At 31.0% G+C, this 11,411-nt stretch overlaps 1 protein-coding gene across 1 annotated transcript; it reads left to right on the plus strand.

The window, feature by feature from the left end:
• Nucleotides 1–9,562: 9,562 nt before the first annotated feature.
• LOC130939784 (uncharacterized) lies at nucleotides 9,563–10,570 on the plus strand. The gene has a single exon (XM_057867861.1). It carries the CDS (start codon nucleotides 9,563–9,565, stop codon nucleotides 10,568–10,570), a length of 1,008 nt encoding a protein of 335 aa, XP_057723844.1.
• Nucleotides 10,571–11,411: the final 841 nt, after the last annotated feature.

Here is an 11,411-nt window from a genome sequence, read left to right on the forward strand (position 1 = left end):
TGGTTACTGCTTGCTGTTTTTCTAAGTGTACCAAAGAAGTATTTAGCAATTTTTTGTTTCCTTTTCTCCAAATCACATACTACCATACACTCTAGGGTCTGCACACAGCCCTCTTCTCTTAGCAGTCAGCACCACAAGATGTAGCCATGCACCCTTGGTCCCCCTCACAGCTCACGAACTACAAGGTCTTTAGCTTGATCTTCTACGCAAAATTTTGCTTCATCTTTAATTAAATTTTGTTTGTTTTCTATTTCTTTTTGGTCTTTAGTTTCATCCTATATTATTATTAGTTAACTGGTTTCAATTTCGTTCCTTGGGTTTGAGTTTCTTCTCCAAAATCTCTGGTTAAATCATGGATAAGAGCATGTTAGCTGGTTTGGAATCACTTCTAGAAGCTGATCGGCAAAGAATGGCATCCATGATGGAATGGGTTTAAATTTGTGACAGGTACCTCATTTTCACTCTATCTGTTAACTAATTCCATGTGTTTTGATTTGAACTTCATGTTCCTAAAATTCTAAGTTAGGTCAGCACAAATAGTTTCAGATTTTTGTGGTGCTTGTTGTTCTAAAGTCATAGCCAAGTTCTCTATTAAACCAATGTAAACACTTTTGAATGTTGCATCTGGACGTTAAGGGAACAACTAACATTTTTAATTACTTAGAATGGTTGAAGAATTAAAAAAAGAAACAAAGACAACTAAAGTAATTCCAAGATTCATTTTCTCACATGGTGAAGCATTTTTATTAATCATCTGTGTTTGAAGTTGTTCTACAGAGAATTATATCTCCAATAAGCTTCTTATGTAACTTTTGTTTGTGTAGATTCAAGCTGCATTTTGAGCGGACGAAATCAGGAGAACTCCTCTAACACCACAAGATGAGATGAGAGCAGGAATAAGCTACTTCCACGATAAATGAAGACCATGGAGATAAATGAGCAGGTAATCAGAGAGTGACTTCTGAAGTGATAAGGGATGTTTCTTTACTAGTTAGAATGATGGCTGCGAATTTGTATTAAGGATAATTTTTATTATTTAAAAAATAATTACATAGTATTATTATGTATTTATTTTTATTTTATAATGTTTCACTAATTTAATTAAAAATATAGAATTATATATATAATTATATTATTAAATATTAGTTTTTAGAAAAAAATTATTAATATATATACAGAAAAAAAATATTAAGAGACCTAAGGCTACACTTATATACAGTAGCTATAGTATACAAAAAAAAAGAAGGACCTAAGGCTACACTTATAAAAAGTAGCAATGATATACAATATGGCTACGCTTTACAGGTGATGCAGTAGCGCTGAAAAGCGTAGCCTTTGGTCCTGGATAGCATCACTTGAAAAGCGCATCCTATTCCCAAACGCCAAAAGCATAGCCCTTGGTGCAGAAAAGCGTAGCCTTTGAGAATAGGCAACGGCCGAATAAGAATCACTCCAAAAAACGTAGCCGTAGCCCAGAAAACGTAGTCGTAGTCTAAGGCATTATTTTTTTTTCACTTTTGTCTACACTTTTTAAGTGTACCTGAATGAATATTTTTTTTGTAGTTATTTTGGTCAAAAATTGTAAAGAAGGCCATATAAAAAAATTATTCTTGTACAATTTTTCTTGATACCATGTGAAATTTTTAAAAGACTTAAAGTAATTCTGCAGTAAATAATACGCACAAAAAAAAAACACAAATATGAACGAAAAATAAAATTTACTATTATGACTCATTATTCCTCTTTACAGTAGATACATATATAAGACTTTATATAGACAATCTCATAAACCAAGCTACATAATATATACACTCAAGATTTTAAAATCAAATTACTATTAACAGATTTATAATTACAACTTTATCCATTATCACTTATTGAATTTTTTTTATAACTTATCTTTATTATTTATATATATAAATACATAATAACTAATTTTAGTAGATAAATAATAATATTTTTTAAATTAAATTTGATCACGGGCATGCATATAAGATTACGTGTAGTAGTTACCCATCAATAAAGTGATCGAAACTTTTTTTTTTTTGGTGACTATAAAGTGATCGAAACTACCATACTAGTATACTACTACTATTACTAAACTACTATGAAAAGGCTTTGTTTAATACGTATAATATACATAATATTTAAAACTATTTATTTATTATATTTAATATTATACATTTATTTTAAAAATAATTAATGAATGTAATGTTTTGGAAAATTTGTTGGAAGTGATGCATGGTCCTACCATTTGCGACTTTGCTATAATGATTGTTGAGCTTTCTAGTGATTTGCGTTTGATTGTGTGGCTTCTTCTTTGTATTGGCACATTCAATTCCCTTTCGCGAATCTCGCCCTGTCAATGTAACAAAAGGATGTTACATGCATAATATAATATCATATTGTCTAAAAACAATAACAAATAATTATTTAACTTTAAAGATACTTTATAAAGAGCAATTCATTCCATTACATATTAAATTAATATGGTTTCTTGTACTTTGTTACTGTGAACAGTCATGTAAATCACGGGTAACAGTTTCAAACTATTTAATGATGACAGGTATTTGAAGTTTGACCACGTGTATTTTTTAAGTGTAGGATCCGAATGACATTTTATAATGTATGTATAAAAAATTGTTAATATATATATTAAAAATTTATTAAATTAATCATTATATATATAATTATTTGAGTTATTTCACATATTTTAAATTTAATATGTATTTTATATTTTAATAATACGTAGCTGGTTTTTTATATATATTTAATTAGCAACATGAATAATATATTATTAATATTTTATTGCTCAAAATATACTTTCATGTTTTATTATTTGGGCCAGTGAAATATGTTTACTGTTTTCAAATGCACACTTTTATTTGGAATACTTTTGCTTTTCACTAGTAAAATAATTATGAACAAAATTTTAACAAGCAAATTTTAATATTATATTAATAAAAATAATTATTTTTTATATTAATTACGTAAATATTTATATAATAATTCAAATATAATTATATAAATATATAAAATATTTTACACTCTCAATACTTAAAATTAAACTCTAAAAAAAATTGGTGTTTTATTTTTGGACTTTACTAATAATTAACCTTGTGTTACAAGTCAAGTACTAAAGTGGCCTCAAATATCATGACATATTAGAAGTTTCCATCCACAACTAGAAGACACACCGCAAGAAGGTACTGAGCACCTTCTCATTTCATATGAATCTCAATCTCATTTGTTTTCTCTTTCTACCTTATTAGCTACCCTCTACTTGGTCCTTGTGACTTCAAATATCAACAAAACATTTTCTTTTTCTTTTTTGAAATTGAGACCATGGAATATATATTTATAGATTCTGTATTAAGACACAACTACAAAGATAAACACAAGAAAAACAGAAATAGAAAAATGTTTGGAAAGAAAGACAGAGACAAAACTTTGTTAGGTCACAGAAATTTTTTATGCCTTTTTTTTTCTTTCATTTTGTCTTCATAAAAATATCAATTTTATATTCTAACCCTCATTCTTTCTCTCTCTCTCTCTTCTCCTCTTTTTTTCTTTTTTTTTTTAAATCTTATTTGATTTTTTTTAACTCGATGATTCTAATAATATTTGTGAATTTTAATTGGTTTAGAATTTAGTATCTAACACTAGTATTTTTATCCGTAATGACATTACAAGAATATAAGTTTTTTAAAATTATAGTTCACTTTATTATGACGGTATACATTATGTATGACTCAAAAGATTTATAAAATCAAACTACTTTTACAAAAAAAAAGTCGTAAATTAACAAAAGTCTCTAACTAAGAAGACCAAGATAAAAAATCAGATAATAAAATTTGTAGTTATTATTTTTATATGAAAAGTCTTATTTTTTATTAATAATTAATTTTAACATTTGTTATCTAAAATTTAAAATAATTTAACGTGTATACTTTTATATTTAATTAGGTGTTAAGTCTGTTACACAAATAGAAATAATTAATTTTTATACTTGCTATTTAAAGTAATATTTTTTATCTCTATGTATATAAAAATATAATTAGATATTAGTATAAAAAAAATATACTGATAGTTATAAAATTAACTCAAACTTAATTTTTTTAAAACAATTGAATCTTGATTCTAACTTTTAATTATAACATTAGTATTCTCTCCAAATTATATGTAATAAATATTTGAAAGAAGAGAAATGAAAATATAGATTAGAAAGATAAGAGAAAAAAATTTAAAACTAAATAAAAAACTAAACAAATATGTATATAATAATAATATTTTTTATTTGAATTATATTATTTTGTTAATTTTGTTTTCTGTAGAACAGAAAAATAGAAAAATAGAAAAAAATAGAGAATGAGAGAAAAAAGAGGGAAAGATAAAGATGAAGAATGAGAGTGAAAGTGAGAGTTTGTTAATTTTTTAAAAAAATTATTTTAATTGTAAGAAAATATCGGATGACATATGTTGATTTGTCAAATAATATAAAATATAAATTATATATAGAATAAAAATGGTAGAGAGAAATAGAAAAATGGAGAGAGGTAGATAAGAGAATTTAGAAAGGGAGTTTATTAATTTTGAAAAAAAAATATTTTCTCTCAATTTTAATAAGAGAGTGTTATGTGACATATTTGATTATTAAATTAGATAGTAATATATGATACATAATATAAGTATATTTCAATTTCAATTTTAATATTTCAATTTTAATTTTAATGCAATTAAAGAATGTCATGTTGCATATTTTGATTCACAAATTAGTAATTAATTATTAATATTGATAATAATATATAAAATAGATAGAGTAGTTGAAGGAATGAGAGAAATAGAGAAATAGAGAAAAGAAGAGAGAGGAAGGGATAATTCTTTAATTTTAGAGGGAAGAATTTGATTTTAATTACAATAAGATAATGACATGTGACATATTTTAGTTGTAAAATTAGTTAAAAAAAATTAATTTAAAAAAAAAATTGATTCTAATTATAATAAAAATATGATATATAACATATTTTGATTATAAAATTAGATATATATAATAGATAATAAATTTGCTAGCCACATATATCACATGATTTCATATTTTCATTCACAGTCGGTATAAGCTTTACTTACTTAAATCCAATAGTCGTATTTTCTTCCATTTTTAAAACTATAATATATGTAAAGGAACAGTAAGGTGATATAATGACATATTAAATCAATAATTCTAAGAAGTTGTGTAAGTGAATAAAACTTCCTTGATATAAACAGATCAATAAAAGAATGTGTGACGTATGTTATTTTAAATATGATTTAATTATTCTCTAAATATTTATAGTTTTATTAAATATTTATTTAAGTTCATATAATTTAAAAAATTGTAATTGAGTTACTGATTTTTTATATTACATACAAATTTAATGTCACTTAACCTTTATGTTTAGTGATATAAATTGTTAGTATAGTGTAAGTCCGAAGCTATTATATATATATAGTGTGTGTTAGTAGTTTAGTTAAGTTTATCAGGTGAAAAGCTCACCAAGTTCATTATTGTTAGTTAGTTAGAAAGGCTTTATTCTACTATAGCTGAGGTGCATTGTAAAAAGTGTATATATATGTATATAGACTCTTCTAATAATTGAGATTCACCATTTTATCCTATCAAGTTTTACAATTGTATCTTTTTCTCTGAAGTTCTCTCTCTCGAAGGTACTACTGCCCACACCATCAACACTTTTAACATGGTGCGGTGAGCGTGGAGTGTGGCAAGTACTTAGATTCAGATTGAGGAAGACCCAGCTTGATTGATAAACTTCATTTGTAGGGTTTATCTTGTATTGATTTTAGGAGATTTTAATACCTTTTACCCACATTTATTCAATGAATTAGCATAATTTTGTGATTGTCTCCTTATTTGTGCTTAGATATGAAAACATGCTTTTTAGGCCTTTAACTTGATGATTTTAATCTCTCTTTGATTCCACTAGATGCCTTAATGTGTTTGTTAAGTGATTTCAGATTTAGGAGGCAAAGATTGGATCAAGGGAATGAAGGAAAAGCATGTAAAAATGGAGAACTCATGAAGGAATGTAGGAATCGCAAAAGCTGTCAAGCCGACCTCTTTGCACTTAATCGACCATAACTTGAGCTACAGAGGTCCAAATGATGCGGTTCTAGTTGCGTTGGAAAGGTAACATCTGGGGCTTCGAAATGATATAAGATTTTTCATAATTGCATTGCGTATAGGGGCGCGCACGCGTACGGTACGCGGACACGCTGATGGTGGCACATGATCCACTTAATGCAACTCGTGGCCAACGATTTTAGAAGCCTTGTGAGCCCAATCCAACTCATTTCTGATGCTATTTAGGCCAAGGATTGAAGAGGGATGATACATCTAGTTACCATTAGTTTAGTTTATCTTAGTTTAGTAGTTAGAGTTAGTTTCTAGAGAGAGAAGCTCTCACCTCTCTCTAGAATTAGGATTAGGTTTTAGATCTAGATCCACTTCTTCTTCTTCTCTCTTAATTTTCCTTTTTCTTCCTTAATTGTTCTCTTGTAGTTGTAGAATTCTTGTTCTCTTGTAATTCCTTTGTATTGTTTGTTGTAGTTTATGAACTTTCTTTTGTAGATCTACATTTCTTCTTTAATGCAATTGGTAAGTTCTTTGTTGTTTCATAATTGTTTTGTTTCTCTATTGTTAATATCTTGCTTTTGTAGTTAGATCTCTCTTTAATTCTTGCAATTAATAATGTTTGCCTTTATTTCCTTCTATGTGTTTGTTAAAATGCTCATTCTAGTTATGAGTTAAATTTTGTTCCTCTTGGCTTAGGTAGAGTGATTAGTGACACTTGAGTTATCAACCTCTTTTGTTGATTGATAATTATAGATTGCTAATTGATTTGAATGCCTCTAAAGCTAGTCTTTCCTTTAGGAGTTGATTAGGACTTGAGGAATCAAATTGATTCATCCACTTGACTTTCCTCCATGGTTAGAGGTTAACTAGGTGGGAGCAATACACAATTCTCATCACAATTGATGAGGATAAATAGGATAGGATTTCTAGTTCTCATACCTTGCCAAGAACTTTGTTAGTTGTTAGTTTATTTCTTTTGCAATTTACATTTCTTGTCTATTATCTCAAAAACCCCAAAATACATCTCATAACCAATAACAAGAACACTTTATTGTAATTCCTAGGGAGAACGACCCAAGGTTCAATACTTTGGTTTATAAATTTAGGGGTTTGTACTAGTAACAAACAAATTTTTGCATGAAAGGATTATTGTTGGTTTAGAAACTATACTTTACAACGAGACTTCATTTGTGAAATTCTAAACCGTCAAAAAACTAATCATCAAAATGGCGCCGTTGCCGGAGAATTGCAATGGTGTTAGGTTATTGGTTATTGTACATATGTGAATAGTGTGAATATCTTGCTTTTTTACTTTATTTGCTAGTTGTAGAATTTTGTTTCTCTCGTTTTCTATTATCTTTTGATTTTTGTTTTCTCTTTCCATTATGAATTCTTGCTTTGGCTATGAGTGTGATTACAACTATGTTGTAGGTGATGAGAACTTCAATGAGAATATGTATCAAGGATGGGACACTCAAAGGTGGGAGGAGCCATATGCATATGATCAATCTTCTTGGCAACAACCTCCACCAATGTACTATGAAGAAGAGCCATTCTATGATGCATACCAATCCAATGGCTATGGTGAATCTCCTTGTGACTTTCAAGAACCACCACCGTATGCCCATGCGCCATGTCCTTAACATAGCCCTCAACCATACTCGCAAGCCTCTTTTTACCAAATACCTCCATATGATCCTAATCCTTATCCACCATATCACCCATATGAGCCACACATAGAACCACCACCATTCCAATATCAATACTTTCAAGAACCACCACCTCCACACCCTTACCAAGAAGAACCACCTTCCTATTATGAACCCTTTCTCCAAGATAATAAACCTTCATATCCATCCCAATCCTCAATGGATGAAATCCTTAGCCTTATACTTCAAGGGCAAGGAGAAATGCAAAGGGAGACACTAGAATTTGTGGCTATTTTGACCAAGGTAGTAAGCAATTTAGTCTCCCAATATTTGAGCACTCAAAGCACTCCCATGGTCACATGTGGAGAATTAATTGAAGAGCAAAGGGGGTTTCTAATCATACACACTCATTAGGATTAGTTTAGAGTTAGTTTTAGAGAGAGAAGCTCTCACTTCTCTCTAGGATTAGGATTATGATTATGTTTAGTTCTTAGATCTAGATTTTAATTCATCTTCTTCTACTTCTATCTTCTCAATTCCTTGTAGTTACATTCATTCTTCTTCCATTCTTTTGTTGTAATCTCTTTTATGTTGTTCTTGTGTTTTGTTATAGATCTACTTTTGTTTCTTCTACTCTCTTTCAATTCAATCAAGGTAATTCATAATAAATATGTTTCTTTTGATTGTTGTTGTTAATTCTTTTCAATAATTGTTGTTAGATTCTATTCTTGTTATCAATTTACTATGCTTTTCTTTTGTACCTTCCAAGTGTTTGATGAAATGCTTGGTTGGGTTTTAGTGTAGGTTTTGTTCTTCTTGGCCTTGGTTGAGTAATTAATGACTCTTGAGTTATCTAATTCCTTTGATGATTGATAATTAGAAGTTGCTAATTGATTTGAATGCCTCTAAAGCTAGTCTATCCTTTAGGAGTTGATTAGGACTTGAGGAATCAAATTGATTCATCCACTTGACTTTCCTCCATGGTTAGAGGTTAACTAAGTGGGAACAAAAGATAATTTGTATTCACAATTGAGGAGGATAACTAGGATAAGACTTCTAGTTCTCATATCTTGCTAAGAGCTTTGTTAGTTGTTAGTATTTTCCTTGCCATTTGTAATTCTTGTCTAAAATCTTAAAAACCCCAAACATAACTCATAACCAATAACAAGACACTTCATTACAATTCCTAGGGAGAACGACCCGAGGTTCAATACTTCAGTTTATAAAATTTAGGGGTTTATTTTAGTGACAAACAACTTTTTGTATGAAAGAATTATTGATTGATTTAGAAACTATACTTGCAACGAGAATTCATTTGTGAAATTCTATACCATCAAAAATCTAATCATCATTGATCTGAAATCTTGTCAATTTTGCAAAAGCTCAGTTACGGTAATGGTGATCCAAGTTCTCACTTTCTACCCTCGCCCTGCAATCTCGATCTGGATTTCAATTTCAGTCTCAAATTCAATATCGAACTGACGTTGGGGTTCGCGATATCTTCTCAATTCCTTGATTCACACTCTCCGTTGGGGTTAGGGTTGGCGATTTGGTCTGACCTCTTTCTTCCAATTCTCCGTTCAACATCTCCCATGTTTTCTCCCAATCCTTCTCCAAATTCTCAAGCCTGATCTCCTCCTTCTTCTTCTGATCTCTTCTCTTCCTACAAACTCAAACGACAGAGCTTGATGAGAGTGTGCTCCCTCTCACTTCCTTCAATTGTGATGCAGCAACTCCGATCAACGAGATTGTAAGAAGAAGGTTGTTCAATCGTGATTGCTCGATGGAAGGTGTCAACATAGAGGCATTCATGAACTTCTTGAACCAGATCACAGCATTTCAAGCGAACCTTAACAAGAAGAATGCCAAACCACATCAAGATTCAACAAGCATTTACTACCTTCATCCATCTGAAAGTATTGGTACACCTCTTTCCACTGTTATACTTGATGGTAAAAATTATGGTGACTGGAGTAGAGCTATACTTTGGGGGCTGAAGGGAAAGAACAAAGTAAGGTTTGTTGATGGTAGTCTGCCTAGGCTTGATAAGGATGATGAAAATTTTGAAGCATGGGATAGATGTAATACATATGTTGTGGCATGGATTAATCACTCTCTTAGTCCTGATATATCACGAAGTGTCGTCTGGAACACTGTGGCAAGCAGTTTGTGGACTGAATTGAAGCGCATATACTGTCAAGGGGATAGATTCAGAGTGGCAGAATTACAGGAAGAGCTTTTTGCAATTAGGCAAGGAGACCTTGATGTAACATCTTATTTCACTAAGTTGAAGACTATTTGGGAAGACCTTGAAAGTTTTAGATATATTCCTGACTGTGAATGTTCAGAAAAGTGTAGTTGTGGCCTAGGTATAATACGACGATATAGAATTGAGGATCAAGTAACTCAGTTTTTGAGAGGTTTAAATGAGCAGTTTTCGAATGTTAGGTCTCAGATTATGTTGTTGGATCCACTTCCTGATGTGAATACTATACTCTCCATGTTGACACAGCAGGAACGCCAATTCATGAATATGGACATTAATCCAGAAGTCAAAATTGCATATGCCGCTACTCCCTCCAACACAGCAAACCCAGGAAATGACAGAGGGAAAGGGAGGGGTAGAGGCGGAAGGAGTCAAGGAGGGAGAGGAAAGGTGCAATGCTCGCACTGTGGAAGGTTGGGTCACAGCATTGATGTGTGTTACAAGAAACACGGCTACCCACCGAACCTCAAGGGACGTAATGCTGCAGAAGGAGCTGGAAATTTTGCAGCCTCCCTAGTCACTTAGGGTGATTCAGAGAAGCTCAGTGAGAAGAACCTTTCATCACGTTCTACTCATTTGGAAAAGGTTGGGGGTGACACATTAAATTTTATTCTTGAACAAAAGCAAGCATTGCTTACTCTTCTCAACAAGAGCCTAGGAGAGCACTCCCATAACATGAACCTGATGGTATCAAAGGTTTCACCCAATATACCTCATCAAGGTAAATTGGAGCATCCAGCAGCTTTTTCTCTAGGAATGGTGGGAACAATTTTGCATTTTAAAACCAGCATTAATGCATTAGATGTTTCTCCAAATAAATTCTTATCTTGGGTAATTGATACAGGTGCTACTGACCATGTATCTTATTGCCTAAGTGATTTTCATACATATAAACAAGTAGCTCCCATAATAGTTAAGCTGCCCAATGGGGCCTGGACCACAAGCACTATTATGGGAACTATTATTTTTTCCAATGAACTTCTACTGCATAAAGCTTTATACATTCCATCCTTCAACTTCAAACTAATTTCGGTTTCGAAACTCATTTTTGGATTGCATTGCCAAATGATTTTTACTGAAGTGAGATACAGGATCTGAGCTCGATGAGGACGATTGGAGCAGCTAAGGAGAATGGTGGTCTTTACATATTAAATAATGAGGTTTTAAAACTGCCATGTCCTAGTGCACAAATCTGTTAGGTTGTCAATGATAATCATAATAATCATAGTTTGGATCCTTATATATGACATTACAGGTTAGGACATTTACCCGATGATAGGCTGAAACAGATGAAGCGAGATTTCTCCTTCATCTCATTAGATAATAAAGCAGCTCCGTGTGATGCTTGCCATTTTGCTAAGCAGAA

Source organism: Arachis stenosperma, chromosome 7 (genome assembly GCF_014773155.1).
Source record: "Arachis stenosperma cultivar V10309 chromosome 7, arast.V10309.gnm1.PFL2, whole genome shotgun sequence".
Classification (NCBI taxonomy): domain Eukaryota; kingdom Viridiplantae; phylum Streptophyta; class Magnoliopsida; order Fabales; family Fabaceae; genus Arachis; species Arachis stenosperma.

Bases quoted from the DNA above. Each gene is read 5' to 3' on its own strand.
- LOC130939784 (XM_057867861.1), top strand. From the start codon at position 9,563: ATGGAAGGTGTCAACATAGAGGCATTCATGAACTTCTTGAACCAGATC.